Below are 22,259 nucleotides of genomic sequence, written 5' to 3'. Positions count from 1 at the left end.
CGGAAGAGCTGGTTTATAGCGTAGCTTCCCGCTTCATATAGTAGTTGCAAGTGTTATCACAATCACGCACACAGGTTTATTCCTCCAATTATTTACTTTTGCATCAGCTCATCCAAAGTGAATGAGGATAAAGCGCAGCAAACAGTGTCTAAAGTCAAACGAAATTGAACTATAACATAAGTCTTTTCGACTAAATTTGTGGTCAAAGCACGCGGCGCACACTCAGCGGAACAAGTTCAATTGATCAAAACTCGGTGTTATATGGGGGCCAAGAGGGGTGCCTGGATAGGTACTGTTAAACGGCACTGTTGAACGGCACTGCACAACGGTATGTATGTACCCATGATGATCATGCATGTCATGCATGAATTACCTGTATTTACACGCCGAGACTCTAATGGACATCGCAGTAGTTTCTAAATATCACACAGATACTGGGGATCGGTGCCAACCCCCGCGCGCCCGTCTAGTGTGGTGTGGTACCAAGTGCATGCGAGAAGCTGAAACGTTCACTGGTCAAGTAGAGTCTTACTGGTAACCGCTGCACACGCAATATGGGGTTCTCGCACAATACATCACTCGTCGGGTTCGTAAGACTATGCCCGATGGAGATAGCATACTTGGCATTCACGAGACATCACTCGGCCACCTGTATCTCCGAGCGCATAAAAGCGCGCCTGCCATACCCATTTGATATCATTCTAGTTTACAGAAGTAAGGTTGGGAGTATTACAGTCATTTTAAGGCCACAACCCTTCCATACGGGCCACTTTGTGGACGAGTGATCGTTTATGAAGCTAAAATGCGGCCATGATTTCGTGGGGGTGCTTGTTAGATGTGGGTGTGCTGTCAAATATTCTGGCCTTTTGTTGTACCTACTTTAGTTGACAGGGACCGATATTCCTCAAATCTCTCCGCACGTGGTCCTACTTGTTGATATGGATCTATGGTATTCAGTCAGCTTATCTCTTGGACACGTTGGCATATATTACCGGCGCTCAGAGAAGTTCACGGGATTGCTAAATCTGTTCATATTTACGTACACGCCCCAGCCTGTCCTCGTGCGCCCAGGCCCCTAAATTAATTAACTTTGTAACTCGTATCGTGTTATTATCCATCTAAGTCAAGTGTCAGTCTCGTGTTCATCCCCTACTGACAGCTCAAGAACGAGCCTAGTTAGTATAAAAAACTGCTAGGTGCAGTGTAGTGCCAGAGGGTGGAGATATCGTTATGAGCACTGAGACACATTCTGACTCTAACTAGTCCTGATTATGGGCTAAAGTTACGATCATGGCCATCCCTAATATTAAGTCAACGTCCCGCATTTATAATTTATGAGGAGAGTTAAATAGAGATTGGACCACGTATAAAGCCAACTTATTCCTTTGCGTTTGAATTCGAATCTGAATATCACAATATTGAGCTCCAGCGAACATTTTCGCACCTAGAAACTTCTACCGGTACTGTTAGACTGAGGTGTTGATCACTGTAGTCTGAATTCTGTCGTGCTTTCCCAAACTGCGCTGCGTAGATACAATTTCTACTGATTGATTGGTCCATCTAGGCCGTACAGCAAGCATACAGAGAGCGTGGCAAGGCCGGAATCTGTTTCTTTTATGTGATTTATTTAAAACGTCACGCCAGTTGCAACTCAGTGAACGAAACACGGCGTCGGCCGGGATTCCAAAAGTATCTAAGGAATCGAAGAACGGCACCGGGAAGTAAACAATACGCGATAATAGGCCTCGGGCAAGCGCGAGTGGAAGAAAATGATTGGTCTAGACCCATTCGAAGTCATATGTACATGGAATCTACGTGTACCTAATCTCTTTGTTTCAAGGGTAAGGAAATGTGCATGACTGGGCTACAGGCTGTGATTGGCTAGGACCCCACGACCAACTTTTATCTCCAAGGTTCGGGATATTTTCTAATTGGCTTTGCTGTCATAACAAGCTTTGCATATATGACGTCGGGGGAATATATAGGAGCCCTGATCGCCCGCCGCAATGGCCACAGCGGCGAAATGGCTGCAATCGGCCGAAGTAAACACCCTATCTTAAATCTACATAAATACCTACCATGTTCACCGTCATTTCCAGACAATATCTTCTCGGCCGCTACCCTCGCAATAGGGTGTGATTATCTGGGGGCAGCCGAAGGACTTCCTGTGTTCTTGTGCTTTGCTTCCATCGCTAATTCATAGTCTTTATCATCTGGCTTCCGTATCGCTTGTCACTCTGCGATCAACGACCGAGTGGTCAATTCGAACGGAGAAAATTAGCCGCATTCCGTCAAATCATCACCTAGATTATTTCTTCAATATACCATTGATATTTCTCGTTCACTGCTGGTATCGGATAGGTGCAGAGGTTATGTTGAGAATTTGTGGGCCCAGGGGGGCAAGTGGCCGCAGTCATGCATTGCGCACTAGACTGCGCACACATTCCATGCATACATGTGTCAAGCGGTATCCCAACACCTTAAAAAATTGATAGGTACGGATTCGTTTGATTGATGGGGCCCCTCCAGATATAGAGTCTATTTCAAGAAAGGTGCTAATATTGGTTTGGGAAAGAAAACAACCAACGTACTAAAAGCCTTACAGTACCAGCTAGGCACTCCCGCAAAAACGTGGTAGAATACGTGTAACGAATGAATTCATATTGCAGATCTCAACCCTGTATGTAACCGAAACATTCTCTGAATAACAGGGGCTCACCGTTTTCATACCATAGGATGCAGTTTTCTATCGACTTAGACATGCATACTCTGGTGTTACAGAAGATTCCTCTTGTACGAGTGAGATTCCAGGAGAAAAAACCCATTCTAGGCCAAATAGTCCTCCATCTCGATGTATTGGTCACACTATCTCCAGATATTACGAGGTTAAATAGTAGATTTGATTCTCAGGTATTAACCTGGTAAAGCACGTCGTCCACCTGAGTGTGCTGGAAAAGATAGAGTACGTGTTCAAGTTCCATTTACTGCCTTGATTAACTCTAAAATATTAGGTCCTTTGTCTGGAGGGGGAATCTGCGCGCACATATATACACGATTGCAGAGCTCATGATCTAATGGTTCATGCGTCCAATCTACTCATAGATCTCATCTTGAAAGCAGGGAGACTATGTGCGCTCAGAGCACCAAAACAACATGATTAGTACGTCTCATGGGTGATTACTTTTTTTCCCCTCGAACTTGGGGAGATCAAGATCGTAATCTCGGCATAAAAAATGAGCGCCGGGGATATTGCTTCTCCTACACCATGCGCTAAAGCTTATGTTAGGCACAATCTAGCTGTGCAAGGCGGATCTTTAGCTACTAGCACCTACACATTTCATATCGCAAAACCTTTGAAACTTTCACGATCCAATTCAGAGACCGGTCAAGTCGAGTGACCAGTCAAATCGATCCATTTCAATTGATGATGCAATATTGGCTACCTAACGACATAAAGAAGAAGCCACGAAGCCTACATAGTGTGGAGGAGAAGCAGAGCTTCTTTCTCTCCGAGTTCAGCCTAGGATCAGATAGGTGTCTAATACATGACTTCTCACTGCTACGTGTAGTTAAGAATCTAAATCGGAGCTAGATTTTCAAGGGAATATTGATTTCGTGGGGGTTATCAGGGCGAACATGTGAGTCTTGTGCGCCCCCCGTGAGATGTCGGCCACGTTTTCAGAACTTTGGGATACATCAAAACCCCCGCCGACAAATGAGATATGATATGATCACTCTTTGAATTCAACTCAGGTGTCTATTGGATTATTATACATCTTCAATGTTGAACGGACATTATCGGGCGATTTGTGCTCCTATTCGAGGAATCTTCACTCAGTTCTACAGCTTCCATGGGCCAATTAATGTTCGGGTGTGAGCAATATCATGTAACGTATTCTACCGTGGAAATGATCAACACCGGGAAAGTGACTAAGCAGGACCCGATGTTATTATACTATGATTGCGCCTATAATTGCTACTTATGTGCTCTCAGCTTCCTCCCAGACCTCGTACTAATACTACTTTCTATACTAGGGACTTCTAAACTTCTTCTACTTGTAGTTCTATCTATATATGCAGGTGAGACCTCAAATTCTTGACCACCCTCGCTAGCTGCACCCTCATCAGTAGAGAAACCGTCCCCCTCCTCAAAATGCACAATAGGAGTTCGCTGAGATGCCTGTTTGGCCGGGTTTTTCTTCTTTTGAATTCGGGGTTTGTTCTCTTCCTGTTCCTCCTTTTCTTTTTTCTTGAGAGCGGCCCTGACCTTTTTCTCATTTGCGGCCCTATCCTTCTCTTCCTGTTGTGCGCGCAACTTGAGAACACAATCTACAGTTACTACTAGTGCTTTTGAGAGTACTTTACGGCTTTTAACCTTTGTCATATCTGTTTGTCCCCGCTCCCGTAACCTCTTGAGCTCCTCCCGCAAAATGACATTTTCAGCACTTGATTGCGCTGCCGCATTGGCCAGTTTTTCAACCATAATTTGACGGTATGCAGATTGAGGTGTCACGCTATGAAAGAGTGACATTGTTCGCCTAATATGAGTGTGTACGCTCTTTCCATGTTGAGGAGTACGGGGTGCTGTAGTTGGGTTGTTGCCATTTAAATTATTGGTTTTGATTTTAGTGTATGCGGGTGAGTTAGATTTCGCAACGAGTACTTCGGAAATGATATTCAATGGACGTCTATGATTGAGTGGGTAGATGCCAGTAGCTTCAAAAGCACTTTTAATATTCTTTTGTGTGTAAGTAAGTTCCCGTGCTTTCATCAAAAGACTGTCCGTATGTTAATATTTTTCTTCCCTATAGGGTCGGAAATGGGGAGACTCAACGGGAAGAAAGTTCCTTTATGTATGCCACAGTTCTCACGTTCTATAAAATCATCTAGCAATCTTGAATAGTTGCCTTGTAAAGGACCAAACAATCCAACATCCAATGGTTGTAAGAGGTGTGTCGAGTGTGCCGGCAAGCAGAGAGGAATAATATCATGCTCCAAACAGAAATCGAAAAACTCCCAAGCGACGTGTGAGGTATGCCCATCAATTATCAGTAACCGTTTGTTTCCTCCTGCTCTATATAATTTAATTAGGAAATACTTTAAAAGCACTTCAGTAGTAATTTGATAGTACTTACCTGTCTCTTGTATTCGGTTCAAAATTGTTGTGAAGATATGATAATCCTATCTCCCGATTGGACCAACCAGTAGTCGAAAAGCTGAAATAGGCTTTGTCACCTGCTTTCACCAAAGCATGCCATCCTTCATATTGTGCTACTCCTTTATATACAATCGTTGGTGGTAGGTAATCACCAACTGCCGATACCGTCTCCAGGACAGTTATGAGACTACGGTCGCCATCATGAACTTTGAAATTTCGCTTCTTTCCTTTCTGACAGATAACTCTGGTAGCTCTCCCCTGTCCCATTAAAAACCCTTTTTCGTCCATATTATATGTGTTTTCTGGTAAAATATGGTGCTTTCGGATCAGTTCATGGAGCTGCAGTAACGTTGTTAGTCGCTTATAGGCTAAATTTCTGATTACACCACCGGTTAAAGCTTTACCTTTTTGAAAAAGTCCTTAATCACTTTGGGATTATTAGCGAAGCCCCTTTGCTTGTCTAGCCGAATTGCGAATTTTGACTCCAATTCTGGGTGGCGAGTAAGGAATCTAGTGGTCCAATTAACCCCTAAATTCGGATTTTTGACACCATGGCTGCGGACATAATTGGTGGCCAAGTCTTTAACATATTTCATACGGGGTGGGAATCCCCATATATCTAGTTGAACAATCCAAGCCACTATCGCCTTCTCTTCTGCAGGAGTGAGAGCTTGCTGATCTATATGCGAATGAGTTTTAGACTGGACACCGGCAAGGCGGTTCCGGAGTTTCCCATAGGTGATATCGTGAGCCATAGCTGCATCTCTGATATTTTTGAACTTTCCGCTTCTATAGGCTTTGACCGCGGCCAGAACCCGCTCTTCATCATCAAGTTTCTTTTTGGTGCCTTTCCGGGCCATTTTTGGTTACTGTAGGTTGCGATACTGAGATTTTCTTCCCCGCATTCACATATTTTAAGGTGGGGTTTGCTTAGTCACTTTCACGGTGTTGATCATTTCCCCAGTGGAATACGTTATAGGTTGCCTTGTTTGATCTTCTCAGAGGAGAATTCCCCCCGCCTGGTGCAGTTGGATTTGAGTAATTGGTGGATGTTGCTAAATACGTGACTCTTATGGAAAAATCAATTTTGCGGCTCATGAGGCTATTTGTGGACAACAAGATGCATCAATGACTGCAAATACAAACAGATCTGTGTCAGGTTCGTATGATTTGGGAGTTTATTGGGTTCGTGATTTGAGGCATGAATGCATTGCATCCGCAATCAGAAAAGGGAGGTATATCCGGAGATGCTGCTGGGGACTCTTATATATAAACAGAGTGGTGTCCGCCGTCCTTAAACAGGAAAATCTATATCTATCAATCAATACTTACTCCAAGGAAATATTTCGTATTCTCTCCAGTAAGAGCTACCACCATATCTATGTCTAGCGATTCCCTCTTCCAGAGTTTCGACAGCTACTACAGCCTTGTCCGGGGTTCCCCCCATAGCAGTATTCACAGCAACGATACGGCGATGAGCGATGACCACAACATTCCAGACTACAGCTTAAATCAACCTCTCGCACCTGCTAACTTCGATTCCCCCCCACTTTACTTATACGACACCCCTACCGGTGTAGCTTCGTCCCCAGTTGTGGATTTGTTAGACTGTCAGCCAGGCAATCAACAATTCGTCGGCCAGGCGGCAATGTTTCCCGAACTTCACATAGGTCAACAGTCAATCTACAACCACAACAACTATTATCGGCTTTCGAATGTCGTTAGCCCCAGCTTATGGCCTCCGGGAGAAGCACAATCGATTGCACCTGTGCCCACCTTACAAGCCATGAGTTTGGCCACCACGACACCAAGGAGGAATAATAGATGTGGAGACGATTGCGTCGAGGGATGGTTCGAGTAAGTATATCTAGGCGTCTATTCTTATTGCAGAATCTGACTAGATATCACAGAGGACAACATAAATGCACTATGGATGAGAAAATGAAACTCTCCATTCAATGTCGCGCAAATGGCTGCGAATCATCTCTCACCACCCGAGGCCGCTTTAATAGACATTGGAACACCAAACATCGGAATGGGGGAATTTATGCAAGGCAGAAGATTTCTTGCCCGTTCATCGGCTGCGCGAGAACTGGTGATAATGGTTTTGCACGCCAGGATAATCTTCGCCAGCATCGTCGGAATGTTCATAGTGAAAATATTCCGAAAGAACGCCGTAGATGCACCGGAATCGTTACTATTCGTTGATATTCCTTTTACTAACCGTTGAAGTTTGGAGTATTTAAGGGAGGTTTATTTTGTCTGTAACTAGGTATCTAGGTTAGAACTTTAGCGCAAGAAAATTGGACTTGGTTTAATGCTGGTCAAATGAAGTTCAGGAATCCTTGATTGATTGATGAAGTTCGAAGTTGATCCCACTGTGTCAAATTAGCATTGTATAATTGATTAGCTAACTGTAGGTGTGATATCCTCGACCAGAACTCACCTCGACCCCACTTGAATGAATTGAGTTCTCTATCAGATTTGTCATTACCTCCGCTCTCACTCGGCATACCCGAAATTTTGTGAGGAGCACCGCCACACAGCTAATAAAAAACCGGAGCTCATTATTCTACGAGAATACAGCGAGAGGGAAAATTATTGTAGAAACAGGGGTCTAAAAACAGGGTTTCTATGGCTGGGCAAGCCAATAGGACTCTTCCCATACTTCTACAATAATTTTATCTCACGCTGTATAGACTCGAGGGAGAGAAAAAACTGAAACCTAGACACCCTCGCAGTGTAGAATTGCCTCGTGATAGGTCAGCCTTGGTTTCAAAAACCTTTGTTTGCATATATTATCCAGCGCCACACAACTGCCGGTATGTAGTTGTGTTCAGAATCGGCCTAGCATTTAATGAAACAACACAACGTCAGTAAAAAGACGTCAGATGCAGGCACAACGTCGCTAATCAACCTGGCGCTCATTAAATAAAAATTCTGCGCAGCTCGAATCTGCCTCAAGACAGCAAACTCTCTGTGTGAGCGCCGTTCCTGGTAGACATGACGTATTCCGGGGCCATGGTCGGGGTACATATCTTCCAACCTAGGAAAAGAAGGCGCTGAAGATGTAATACTACCCGCGAATATTGGTAAGATCAGACAGCTACCCCGGCCGGCCGCTACGTGCTCTAGATGGCCGTGGAGGGTGTGTGTGGGAGGAATAAGAAAATCAGCCGTAGGTGGGACTGGTCTCCAATCTATATTGTGTAGGGCGTATACTCGCATATCAAGTATGTATTTGCGCAACCAGCAAAACACACACAGAATCCAGAGAGCTTTCCCATCTCCCCTGAAATTATGTGTCTTCTATCTAGACACCTGAAAGACTCTACAGGCCACCTTTAGGCCATATCTACAAAGAACAAGCCCTGAAGGTGAAATGTATCTAAAAGGGTCCTTTTATGGCACCTTTACCAGTATCTCAATGGGACCAAGAATTTGAAGCATGGACCGCCTTTATCAAAATTATACTATACTTGGTCATTGATATTTTGGTTTAGGTGTGGGACTTTTTATGAGTTGTTGAAAACCTCGATTTTTGGTGTGTTTTGCTAGTTGGGCAAATACATAATTGACGTGCGAGTAGATGTAGATACACTTGATCTGCCTCCATATAAGCAGTGATAGGCTGATAGCTTTAAGCCTCACAGAGCCTCAACCTTATTTTCACGTCATCGGTTCGTCTTAATTCTGCGTTGCTGGGTCGAGAAAGAATTAGCGGAGGAAGCCTGGCTGCAGCATTGTATAGGTAGATCTATTGGCAAAGATCAGTCCCAATTTCTTAGAAAGGGGAAAAATCCTTATACTCGCGCTCGCCCTCCTATGTCTTGATATAGTATGAGTCTTCCTTCATATATAGAAGCTCTGTTATTAGAAACCTAACCCTGATCACAAGAGATAATTCCGTAAGATCGTCTAATCTTTTCTATCTCGAATATCCGTCAGTGACTTCGTATTCTTCTAGGGTTTGTCGATTAAAAGAGGCATATACGGACGAATCGCCTGGTCGATATACCCAGGAGTCAGTTCACCGTCTTCTAGGGCGTCGAGTGATAGCAGATGATTTGAATATCCGAATTACTATTATGAGCGTCAGGTGTTCCTAATCCCGGGCCAGAAACGCTTGGATTATGTATGTATTGATCTTATTCGAACTCGCTGTGAGGCATCGAAAGACCTCGAAACACGAACGGGAGATGATCATATGCACATAGTGCGAGATTTTGTATGACAATTCTAGCCTAGAAAATAAGCTAGTCAGAACGGCTAGTTAATTCAGAGAGCGCCGTAGCGAGACATAAACTAACCTCGAATACAACCTATCTCTGCGTATAATAAATGAATCATCTCTGTTCTTTTCTGATCTATAACACAATCCAGGGGGTCTTGATCGGTTCCGGTATTTTCGGTCGAGCGGATTCTGTCACCAGCGCGGGATAGACTACTCATATTGAAAACAATTAACCATAACTTTTTAAATATTAAGACATATTCTCATATATATGATCAGAGTGTTAAAATACACACCTTCGGTCATTAGTAGACCTCTAACTTATACGGGTGCCTGAAATTTACCAAGAGAATGACTCGATTCAAATGACAGGCGCCAAACGAGTAAGAACATGTAGTGCCCGATGAACTATCTGTTCGTATAAGATATCCAGTCAGGGAGCCAAGATAAAGTAGAAGTTCACAAATTTGTGGTGAAGGTAGGATGAAATGGAGTTGGGGAAAGGTGTGAGGGTGCTTTGTGTGTACTGATTACAATTAAGCCAGATTGATAACGTAAGGATGTGTACTAGCTTCATGCATATATGTACATGCGTGTCTTCTAGAATTCTTGTTCTTGCCTTGTCACCGCCTCCCGTCCCCACAACTCGCCAAGTAATTAAGCTCACCCCGCCATTCCCGGCTTCTTCTTCGCCTAATTGACCAGCCTTCTCGACTGCAAGCTCACTTCTTCTTGGGATACATAGCTTTCGGTGATTGCGCCTATACTCTGCATGAATCGATACTTACAACAGTGGCTTTGATATCACCTGCCGATATGTCTCATCCTATATGAGTAGGAGATTATACAGGTTACCATAAGTCATCTCTACTTACAGCAAATCAACTCTAGTGGAGCGTATCACCGTCAGGAATTTTCTCACCAAGGGGCAGATATGTTCCCTAGCGACTATATGTGCAGAAGTAGTAGGGCTCAAATGGCTTGAGGATCGAGGGAGTTCCAGGCGAGCTCGGCGATATATGATGGTGAGTGAAACCCCCCCTCCACGCTAGCATACCTCAATGCTAGGAGACCTTAAAAAAACTCAGAAGATGTTCACAAAGTCTAAATTACCAGATTGCTAGCCCACATGATCTATCAGATTGTTGCACGCTGGGAGGACCCCGACCAGTTAGGAAGCTAGTGCCTTACACCACTCGATATCGCAAACAAAACACCAGCGACACAAACAGCCTGCCCATCACCCAGGCAGCAGTGCACGCTACTAAATTTCCTTAGACACAAGTATCTCACCTCTCTACTCCCCTTTTGACCGCTCTAATTCTTGACCCGCGTACTAATAAACAGCCTCAGAGTCGATATACTCAGTAGGATTTGGTTTAGTCACCGTACTGACCTACCAAGCCTCAATCTTCAGTATTGTTATACAAGGGAAATCGAACTGGGCTGGAGTTCTACAAAAGTTAAGATCTGGACTAGTTTGATTGGCCAATCCCAGGGAAATACTGCCCGGCCCAGTTGCTTGGTATTGGGATTTTGCGGCACCTACAATTATATATGCGTCCAAGCACGGCTAGCCGATAGTGATCAGATCAGCATACCGTGCTTTCGGTTCGTAAAGTGCACTTTCTAATTAACCCGGCCGGCCGGACAGCTGCCTATGAAAAAGCCTGACTCTCCTCCTCCGGCATAGGATGGGATACTTCGCCGTAGTGGCGGAGCAAGTGAGAAAAAAAGTACTTAGGTCGAAGCAGACACTGTCGGCATTACTTCGGTGTTATCTATCTGCACAAATTCCGATCGAGAAGAACACAAGTCAAGTGTCGATTTTACCGTCTTGCGGTGTAACCACTCTATTCTGAAATTGTATTGTGAGAGGATGAATTTCTACCTTCGGAAATCTAACACGGTCGCATAAGAATGTCTGCTCGTATTTGTTGGGAAAATGGTTCTTGTAAAATATAAGCGAGTTTGATGTCAAGTCGGTGTAGTATAGTGGTTAGTACTTCTCGTTGTGGTCACACATCTCCGAGAGGACCCATGTTCGATTCATGGCACCGACAATACCCAATTTCATTTTTCTTTTTATCTCTTCCACCTCTCACTCTTAACTGGTTTTACAGAAATAATATAACATAATTTTGCCGTCTTCATTTTTGCCCATGAAGCTGTTCTATCAACACTCCTCGCGACCGAAGTAGTAAGCGCCAGAAATCACCCATAAATTAACAATCAAACGAGAAAAGCCGACAAAAAAGGTTCTAATAAGAGAGTATAAGTCCATCGAGCTAAACCACCAAACGTTCCATCGCATTGCACCAGGAGATGGAAGGGGGTATAGGCGATACAATCAGCGCCACACGCTGCACCGCTACAACCACAATAATCATTGACCCTTCACACAACAGTGCTCTGATGGCTAGATGGAGGTTACTCTTCGCCGTTAGTTTATAATTGGTTTTTTAACTAGTCCACCTTCTTTCCCCCGTTCTTGTACTGGGGCAGACTGGGGATGGAGTAACTGGCTGGCTGCGCAGGGTGGGGGATATTGTGGGAAACCAGATTGGCTTGAAATTTGTGGGGTGTTGGTCTGTTCTCCTAGAAATAGAGGTTGTGATTGGATGTAATATAATAGCTATTTTAGAAATCATGTGTATTAGGTGGTATGTGGATGGGTACGTAGTTGCTCACCATGGAGCCAACCCTAACCCTTGGTATATGCGCATGGTCCAATTAAACTCCTCTTGTTCCCCAAATGCTCATTGGTGGGCTCCGATGATGCATGCAGAATAATGACGAGCTATTATGGTGCCCTTAGCTTGGTGTCTTACCATGTATTAATAGCATCACATATTATCATTCTTGTGGACTGTGGCTTGAATCTTAAGGTATCATGATTATTTCAACATGAAGTGCGTGTCCGCACAACCTAAAGATAACGATGAAAACATACTGCATTTCCGCATCAATTTTTTGCTCAGAACAGTAACTGCAAGTAACAAAAATAATGAACAAGGATGCGATAGCACAATACAAGTGCTTGGCCAATAATCTCAGCTGCCCCCGCACCAATATTTGTAACAGCTCTACTACCCGCTCATATTACCCCAATCTCTTCGTCCACGACACCCCTCATCGCAACTTTCTTCCTTTTAATTGTATCTCCGCCTTCATCCACTGGTTGACTCCCTGTACTTGCCATGGATAGCCGCCTGATCTCCATCAAAGCTGCACTTATCGGGGCACTCGCTCCGCTCCCAATGTGATAAACATTATCACTAGAAATGTATGCCGGCGCTGGGTGGTTTGGGCTTTGATCCAGATTGGTTTCTTCCACTGCTGAGCCCCTGCTCTTTGAACCATATTGCCTATCTTTCCATTCTTTGAGAGCATCAAAGGCATCTTGCAGAGTGAGGAAGAGATTGCTTGCGACTAGAAACATGATTAATGCGAAGAGAATGAGTAAAGTAAAAAACCCAATATAAGCAAGAGTGTCTCCCATCTTGCCGAAGGCTGGACGTGTGCTAGGCAGTGCTAGTGGTGCAGCGTGGGGTGGGGTATTAGGTGTAGTCAACGATGATGCTACTCGAAGTGTATCGGTAGCAAAGGGTGTATTTTGGCTCAAAACTGATAGTGAAGGCGTCTCAAGGTCCGTAGGGGTTGCTAAGATACCGCTAAGTGGTGGTGTGATCACACCCCTTCTTACGAGGGGATCTTTGTAACCTCCAGTTGAATCTTGCCCAACATCTCCAACATATTCAGGGTGAGGTGTAAGTGGACATGCCATGTAATACTTTGCACCGTGCCGACCAAATTTACAATTTTTCCATAACCTCGGTGGACCTGCAGAAAAGTGTGCTGGGGATTCCTGCCCGACTTGAAACTTATCATCAGTTTGACGGCTTTTCAGAATCTTGTTGTGCCTTTTAGCACGGAGTCTCTCCACATTTTCCTGGCCATGGTGGTACCAATCAGGAATCTCACATAACACTTTCGAGCCTAAGCCGTCGAAGCAACGGAACCAGTGGTCGATAACAATACCAGATTGAGGATCTGCAATATCCTCATATTTACTTTCCATATGCGAAGTATCCCTTTTCTGGCTGCTCCAGATAAGTTGCCGTCGAACATGCTCCTCATTCTTCTTATCGTAACTAAAAAATCCAATGTGGCCATCTGTAGTTTCGGTAGAGATACCCTGGAAGTCTTGATCGTCTGGAAATGAGAAATTCCCCGAGTAAAGCTCGAGGTAGTGTCCGAGTAACATTTCGAAAAGTACTATTGAGCTCATGTTCTCCGATCCATTCTTTTTTTTTGCTGCCTCGCGCAAATTAGACATTACGCCTTTTACGACGGGTTTCCAGTCGAAACTGGAAATGTCAAAACCCGTATCCCCAATGAGTTCCGATAACCTGACGACCATCAACCTTGCAGCACCCTTTGGTACTTGGAGCCATGCTTCTTCTGACCCCTCTTCCGAATTATAAAGTGCAATCAGTGGAGGAATTGTCAACGAATAAAGATATTTGACAAGCTGGTCTTGATAAGAGTCCTGCTGCGCGCGAGCTGAAGAGGTTTCAGGATCATCATCGTTATCATTATCATCATCATCATCATCATCATCATCAGAGACAGCGATAAGGGCTTCAGCCTCAACTTCAATTCCACAGTTAAGCTCAACTTCCGTATAATACTTATTCTCGTGATACCAGCAATATAATACTCCTTTAATATCCAAGGCGAGTAGCCCATCCATCCGCTTCTGGACGGAGTTTTGAACTTCAGAAGCGGGGTGCATATTTTGATTCTGCTCCCTAGATTTGAGCAAGAAGTGTGATGAGAGAATGGATCGGGGAGAAATTGGTTGGGTCCCAGTTTCAGGTTCTGGCTCCGGTTGTGTTGACGTAGATAATAGACGGAGATCATAATTGTTGTCGACAGGATACATTTGAACAAAATAATCAACAGTATCGAGTCCAGGATTTGGAGTCATGTTGGGGCCCACAGATATTGGTAGGCCATTTAGTAACTCTGAAATGAGCAATTCGTAGGTTGAATCATCTAAAACTTTTCTAGACGCTCGATTCGCCCTTCCACATCTGAGCCTTCTAGCCCCAGATGTATTTCTTATTCTGCATGGATATAGAGTCGCAGCTGGGCTCTCTGTATCAAGGGGCTCGTCGACATTGGTATGATGCAAATGAGAATCCCGGCCAAGTAAGATAGCCGATCTCCGGCGAACCGGTGTATCATGACTGACGAGGGTGCAGCCCAGGTCTGTGACGCCATTAGCGGTAGCTGGTTCACAGCTTATCCACGTTGTTTCAACATCAGGTTGGTATGGTGTGAAAGGGGAATGGCCCTCCCGATTTGAGATTGATTTATGTAAGCCATGAGATTGCGGCAGTGCGCGAGCGGAGGTATCTAAAACCGAATATACAAGGATAGGAAGCAAGATCTTTCGCCAACCAACAAAGAGGTCCATCTGTTGATGAAAAAAAAACCAGGTGCGTTTAGCGACATGAGACAAGTAGGAGATATATCAGCTAACTAGGATTATACGCACTTTCACGCGGAAAACGTTGTCCAACGAGACACAGGTAGCAACCGGACGGTGATGGAAATTATAGCAATTCAGCGGGTAGTGTTCAGAGCTTTGCATAAAAAGGATAGATGATTAGATGAAGAAACAAGTATCGTGCGAGGACGTCGAGAAAAGTCCTCGTAGGACTTGACACGTTGCATGCGAGAAAGAAGCCAGGACCACATTTTGAACCTGGCCTTATATAATTATACCGGACGTCAAATTCTAAGTTTATCTAAACGTCACCGCGAAGGTAAAAGGCCGCGTGCGTGCACACACCCACACGTACTTACCGAGGATCTCGATCTCTTCATCAGATACCCTCTCAGATAGCGGTAAATACATGTACTTATAATATGCACCTTAAGCTTTATAAAGGTGATCCGAGGATGCCTATTGATAATGATGAGTACAACAAGTACTCTCGTTAATATTTCAAGTTACTATATGTACGTGACTTGTCGGCGGAAGTCATTAAAAGCGGCCAGGATAGTGATATTTGGGCGCTGTTCGTGTCGCTAATAATACTTTGAAGTATTTGATTTCTAGTTATGTCATGATAGATCACCCGGGAAAGAGCTTTTTATGAGTCCGGTGCTAATACTTAGATTTGGACGAAAAGTCCCGGCACCCGGACATGTCCGATACAGAAAAACAAACTACATTTTTATAACGGATGGCTAATATACTAGACCAAGAATAAAGAAGAGATACCTCTATATACGAAATACAAAGTATATTTTGATTTCCATGATTTATGAGCATTTACGCTCCGTTTTACACGAGTATGTCACCCCTGTGAGTCTTTTCTATTATGACAAGGTTGATTAGAAAAGTGCTAAAATCCACCACAAACTCCTGACGGGTGTGCCCGACCGTATACAAGGCTCGAAAATCGAGACTATAAAATCAACAAAAAACGCCGGCGGGAGTGAAAAAAGTGAAAGAATGATCTACTACATGTAGTTAAGCTTCCCTATATACTCTGCCACATGCGGGAAAGGGAGTGAGATATCTGTCTGTCAGGAACAAACATTGCATGTGCCGTAGTACCAAGAGCTAGATTCTGTGCGAAGATAAAAAGAATAAAACCGAAGAGACCCCGTGGATGATAACGGGGAATTGGGCCCGCATATGCACGAGCGCGCGCCTGGTAAACTCACAATGACTATGTACTGTACTACATATTCGATTTCGTACCATAAGTGGAAGGTTAGACGCACAAATGAACTCTAATTGATACAACACCGTGAACCAATAGGGCTAGGGCCCCTGTAACCAACCGATCACCCTTTTTTTTCGAGACATTCCTCGCCGTAGGTGGGAGTTACTCTCAAGCGCTCATGTGTAATTAGATGTATTATGAGATGAAAAGAACAATTAATTGTGATACCGGGATCATGAAGCAATTTCTCTTATGTAATAAAAACTGGTCTGTCGAGTGATATTTGATGACGCCGACCTACGAAACTCTGTCGAGTGATATTACATGATTTGAGACCCAATGGACAATGATCAATTCGATAGATATAGTGTTGTCGGTACTGGGGGAATACAACTGTGGTCAGGCTAGTCAAAAGCTCTGCATTAATTTTAGAAAAAATACGTATTGTTAGATAAGCTACAGGATATTTGGGCAAGATAAAATCTTCCTCTAGGTTTACATATTAGCAAAGGTTTAGTGCTAGTGGGATATTCAGGAATATCAACTGAAGAAAGAAGTGGATAATCAATGATACGAATCAAAATGTATAACCCTCCTACTTGATGATCAGGTACTCTGAGTGATAGTTTGTGATTTATCATATAAACAACTCAACGGACCACAATTACTTCAGGAAATCAAAGTTTCATAGTTAGTTGATGATTTACTCATCTCTAGTATCTGGCGGTCAACCCTGTATATCGGTGCGTTGAGAAGCCCGGTAGACTAAGTAAAATTGAGCCCGAAGAGGGGGGGGGGGGGGGGGAACCTAATTGATAATGCTGGTGTATTGAAACTCACAGGCTCATGACGGTCACTGGTTTAAAGGTACGACAGCTGTGTGTACTCGAGGTCCTTCCGGGTCGCTTTCTGGTTGACTACATCTAGACGGAGCCACCCCTCAACATACGTGCATGTGAAAGTATCTACCAATGTCCCACGGCCCTCTTCCTTTGCTCGAGAAAGGGTATAGACGGGAAGATCCCGAACTATATATCCTGAGCAGAGGCCAATCTTCCTCCTTCTCCTTCCCCGTCTTCTCTTCCTCTCCCCTATGCTTTCCCTCCTTCTCCTCCCTCTCCATCAAAATCATTGTTGAAGATGCCTTTTTAGTATTTATACATACATCTATTTACTAAAAGCCCATCACTCTCTTTTAATTTTCATCCCCTTTCTTTATTCTTATCGCATGACCCATCACTGGGCTGCGTCAATCCAAACCACTTTGAGAAGGTGCAGCGCCGCTTGGCCACTCGTCCGCTGATGGCTTTCCCATTATGAATTGGCCTCCAGCCTTTCCATCGAAGAGGAGGAGGCGAACTTGTTCCTCACTATGGGAGTGCGGAGTGGGAGGTGATTAAACAAAAGTCGGTATGTATATCGATCCATGACTTTTTCTTCTCTGAGCTTAACAGATCTGTTAATATAAATTAGTAGCATTTAGGTGGGTTACTCTGCTGGGGGTGTGGAGCAAGAGACGAATTGAATCTAGTATTTATATTCATTAACTTCTTTTCTCCCGTTGGGCTCAATGGCTAACGAAAATAATAAGAGATCAATGGAATCATCATCCTGAAGGTATGGGGGAGGACCTGAATAATAGGTATTGATATCCATTGACCACTTTCTTCTCTGGCATCAACAGATCTATCTACTCACGCAAATGATCAGAAATTGAACCGCAAACATTCCCCTTTTAAACTAGTAGTGCGCCGGGGTTGGGGGTGTACCAAAGGTATGAAACCTAGGATCCTCTTAATCTCGGGTGTCAGCTAAGTATTTTTGTCCATCTAGAGAATAAGGAGCGGGGAGCAGAAATGCACCTATTACCTCTGGGTTGGGTGGCAGAGGTAACCGATTACCCCCAGCTTTATCATTTCCGGTTTCAACAGATATACTAATCCATACTATCAGCGACTACTATTTGAGGGGGGTGTCGGTGTTACACTTTGTGTGTAGCGCGGATCGCGGACGTAGAGAAGAAATCTACGGTATTTATCTCCATTATTTTTTTCTTTCTCTCTACGCTCAACTGGCTAATTAAAAGAGCTTATCAAGACAATCAAGGGTCGAGGAACAGGCTTGTGGATCACCTCGATCGGACCGCGGAGGAGTATTGTAAAATCGGGAACCACTCGCCAGGTATTTATCTCCGACAACTACTAACCCTCTAAAATTTACTAATTTAGCCAAAGTTGCAGGTATTACCCAGTGTAGGTGGGGCCGGTTCCAGGTGTCAAGGGGCTACTGGGAAGGTCCAAGGGAAATCTGTGTGCGATTGTCCAGAATGGAAGTTGGAAGGGTGCCAAAGGTAATTATCTCCTGCAGTATAGGCTCCTACTTTCCTCGCGCAACGAGCTTGTAGAATCTAAGAGTCAAATGAGCTAATGAATATATCTAGCTTTAACACCAAAGCTCCATAAGAGCGGCTGTTTTCTGCTTGTTAAACAAGCAAACCGAATCGGCCTCTGGTGGGACAAGGACGATATCTGGTCAGTAATGGGATCCACCTCCGTGAAAAGATGAAAATTGGCTAATGATTTAACAGGGTAAGAGAGATATCGTACCTTCACATCGTGCCTAGGTAATGTGGGCCGGGAAAATATCAATCTCCCGAGGTTAGTAATGTAATGGATTAATGTCGAGGAAGAAAGTTAAGCTAAAAATCCGTTTGACAGGTCTCTGTACCTCACAACAGACATATATGTCCAGGAAAGGACCGAGAGTACATTAGTACGTGTAGGTTAGTAAATAAAAATTGAATCGAGTATATTAATGCGAAGGAAGGGCCGTTCTCAAGCTAATCATCCAATAGGGAATGATTTTCTACCCAGCGTTGAATTTGGGCTGGGGCCAATAGCACTTCCGATGGAGCTATGTGGCGAATATGTTGACATGTTCATTCCCATAGCTGAGGAACACTATTGGCCAGTCGCGCCCATATCCTTTGTGAGAGAGACCTGGTTGTCTATACACCGGTAGGACTTCCAGAGAAGGTGGGCGGGGAATATACCGGGATGCATGATCCCTGAAAATGGTGGGGCGGGCACGCATCATGACAGAGCCCCTCTCTCCCGGAGGGAGGGCTTAGCTGAGTTGTGGGTGCTGTAAGAGAGAACCGATTGTCTATGGCCATAGCCGATAAGGGCGGTCCCTGGACCGACTGTGGTCTTGTGGGCTTCGTTTTGAGTTGTTCCCGGGCGGCGTCCTTTTCAGGGCCGGTCTCCGGGAAGTCTCACTCGACCCAATTACATCTGGTCGACCGAAAATATCACGGGCATCGATATATTTTTAGAAAGAAAAAGATCTCTTCATGTGAGTTCATGTCTTCCAATCCACATTTTGATATAAGTCTAACATTTTAAGCTGCTGGTTGGGGCAAAAATAGCGCAATTATCGTCGGTGATGCTCAATTGGAGGTCTTATTACCATCTCGGCGTACCTTCTATTTTCGTGGCTTGGGGATAAGGTCGAAGACCTATGGATGGGGGTTGGCGGTCTCGGGGGCCAGTGGAAGATTTGGTGGCCTGTGTGGGAGCAATGATCCTTGTATTTTTACATAGCATTGGGGGGTGCTAGTAATGTGGATGATTTTGGGGTGTTTTGAAACTCACTTGGTGACCTTTGATAGGAATAGATGATTTCGAATATTGGTGACTGGTAAATTGGTAAATATATTGTGAAGACCCGGATTTAAGAAACCTAGACAGGTGTAACCTCCTTAACCACTTGAGCTAGTGGACAGCACTCGAGTTCCGATGGGAAGCTATTAATAATCGTAGTTTTAATATCATCTCATAGTAAAATCTGCTGCGTATAAAGAAATCGATAATCGCTTTATTCTCACTCGTCCTAATTCACGCATGATGGATATTTGACATGCCAAAAAATGTGCCACCAAGCCAATGTGCACACAGACATCGCACAACGTATGCCCATGTGCGCCCACCCCATGGTCCACGCACTGTTTAACCACCAGAAACAATACCGTCACCCTTATCCACAATGTTCAAATATCAAAGCATTCAAACTACACCAACTTGTGTTCCAACCAGCCACAGAGTCGCATCACCGCGGCTCCATTTATCTCCCGGGATGTGTTCCGGAATCGGGGGCTCTGCTTGCAGGAAATAATACAGCTGAGTGCGTAGACTCACCGGAAAGAACAGTTATGGGGAACATAGCTATAGTCGATTGCGAAATATATCTAGACGGAGTAGCACCATTGCTAAACTTAATTACTAATCTACACTATTCCGACTCTTTCTCCTAAGGAGGAAGATGGCAACCTACAATCATCAATCAACTTGAGACGGAACCATAGGCACGTGCATATGGCTCTATGATCTTAGTTTAACTACTTCTCCGGTGGGTATGGACCTTCATGATGGAAATTTATCTCTGTGCAATAGGATACGGAAGCTGGTGCGAGAATCGATTCCATTCCACCGGTATAAGCCGTTATCAAGGTCGTACCGCCGAAGGGCTTGATTGAGCCAGAACTGAAGATATTTCATCAAAAACACCAACATCTCCATGGGGCCGGGAATTTTGACATGGAAGGTTCAGCTCCCGGTGTCGGTGCCGGAATACGCTCGTTACTTAGCGATATCAGGTAGCCAGAGTATAAGGTTTATGGGGAACAAAGCGTCCCTGATGGTGGTGTTGACATACGCCAACAAAGAGGGACATCAGGAACAAAGAAATGTCCTCCAATACCCTGTTCTGAAAAACAAAGGGCCCATTATTCGACCTGTAGCTTTATATCAAATCACCAACACTAGTATTATCACTACCAGTCTCGCCATATGGAAAAAAATACTAAGGGAAAAAAATAAACACCAACTATTAACATCCACATACACTTGGAATTCTTCTACACCCTAGATATCCTGCTCACGATAATACATTATGCCCCCAGCACCACCGCCAGCACCAGCACTAGCACCAGCACCAGCACCAGCACCGGCACCGGCACCGGCAGGCTTCCAAGAACTCAGATTCAACTCCGACATCGCGCAAATCAACCTCCGCCGCACCCCCGCCAACGCACTCTTCCACAAAGACCCCGGCTTCTACGCGCGCTCGCAAGCCACCATCGCCCTGATCGAGCGCGCCCTCACCACCCTGAGCGCGTCCCACTCCGCCAATGAGTTCCTCCTCAATGAGTACTACCGCTACACCTACGACATGCAGACGTCACCGCACCACGCGGCCTGGCGCGCCTGGATCGACCCCCCGTGGACCGCCGGAACACGCGCTTTCCTCAACATGCAGAGGGATATGGCGCTGCCGGTGGCGGTGGGGGTGGTGAATGCGGCGAATATCGAGGTGAGGGGGTGGCTGGCGATGGTGTTGGCGTATCCGCCGGGGGATGTGGAGTATTTGCAAGCATGGAGGATGGCGACGTTGGCGGCGGGGTTGAAGGATAGGGAGTTGGTGTTTGAGGCTCAGGTGCTGGCGGAGTTGCAAAAGGAGGAAACGGTACTGTGGAGTAATAACTATGATATTAGGATGGGGGATGAGTGAAAGCTTTGTAGAGGTGGTGGTGGCGGACTTGGAGTGGGGGCTTAGGGGTTTGGATATGCAAGCACATAATATATTGGGTTTTGGAACCCGCTTTTGATGTTTGTGTTCGATTCTTGAAGTAGAGATTTTCTATTTATGCTCCAGGATTCATCCTAAAAACACCTAATATACCAAAAACCTACACCTCCACTCCCCGAGAGGTAGGGCTATTTGATCAAGTTCCTATCTTTCTCCATGTGACCTTTGAGCCAAAACCTTTGAGTAAATATTCACTCTATAAAGTCATATTGTGGGCCCGGCAGAAATCCACCATGACTTCGAATCTCATCTAAACAGTTCCTCCTCCGCCGGCAATACCTGTGCTACGCGTAAGCTAGAGGTGATCTAATTGTCAAATAGAGCGCTGCGTATGGCACATCAGCTATGGTTTATATTTTGCCATGTGCGAAGTATGAGAAGGTACTTTACTGCTCTAGGTTGGTCTGGTTGAACTCCTATCGAACACCAGTAAACATTTGAGTTACAGCGCTCTAACCCCCAGGCCCCTAGT

At 44.7% G+C, this 22,259-nt stretch overlaps 4 protein-coding genes across 4 annotated transcripts; 1 reads left to right on the top strand and 3 right to left on the bottom strand.

Moving 5' to 3' along the window:
• Positions 1-3,976: 3,976 nt before the first annotated feature.
• LAJ45_10729 (uncharacterized protein) lies at positions 3,977-4,531 on the bottom strand (the record flags this gene model as incomplete). The annotated part of the gene is made up of 1 exon (XM_046120246.1): positions 3,977-4,531. One exon carries the CDS (start codon positions 4,529-4,531, stop codon positions 3,977-3,979), a length of 555 nt encoding a protein of 184 aa, XP_045966596.1.
• Positions 4,532-5,550: 1,019 nt separating this feature from the next.
• Positions 5,551-6,018, bottom strand: LAJ45_10728 (uncharacterized protein; the record flags this gene model as incomplete). The annotated part of the gene is made up of 1 exon (XM_046120245.1): positions 5,551-6,018. One exon carries the CDS (start codon positions 6,016-6,018, stop codon positions 5,551-5,553), a length of 468 nt encoding a protein of 155 aa, XP_045966595.1.
• A 6,471-nt stretch (positions 6,019-12,489) lies between these two features.
• LAJ45_10727 (uncharacterized protein) lies at positions 12,490-14,385 on the bottom strand (the record flags this gene model as incomplete). The annotated part of the gene is made up of 1 exon (XM_046120244.1): positions 12,490-14,385. One exon carries the CDS (start codon positions 14,383-14,385, stop codon positions 12,490-12,492), a length of 1,896 nt encoding a protein of 631 aa, XP_045966594.1.
• A 6,706-nt stretch (positions 14,386-21,091) lies between these two features.
• On the top strand, positions 21,092-21,709 carry LAJ45_10726 (uncharacterized protein; the record flags this gene model as incomplete). The annotated part of the gene is made up of 1 exon (XM_046120243.1): positions 21,092-21,709. The coding sequence occupies one exon, from the start codon at positions 21,092-21,094 to the stop codon at positions 21,707-21,709; it is 618 nt and encodes a 205-aa protein (XP_045966593.1).
• Between the last annotated feature and the right edge of the window lie 550 nt (positions 21,710-22,259).

The sequence above is a fragment of the Morchella importuna genome (genome assembly GCF_003444635.1).
Source record: "Morchella importuna strain M04M26 chromosome Unknown Morimp01GS049, whole genome shotgun sequence".
In the NCBI taxonomy this organism is placed as follows: Eukaryota; Fungi; Ascomycota; class Pezizomycetes; order Pezizales; family Morchellaceae; genus Morchella; species Morchella importuna.
Note: the sequence above shows the minus strand (reverse complement) of the source record. Positions and strands in the feature narration are given on the sequence as shown.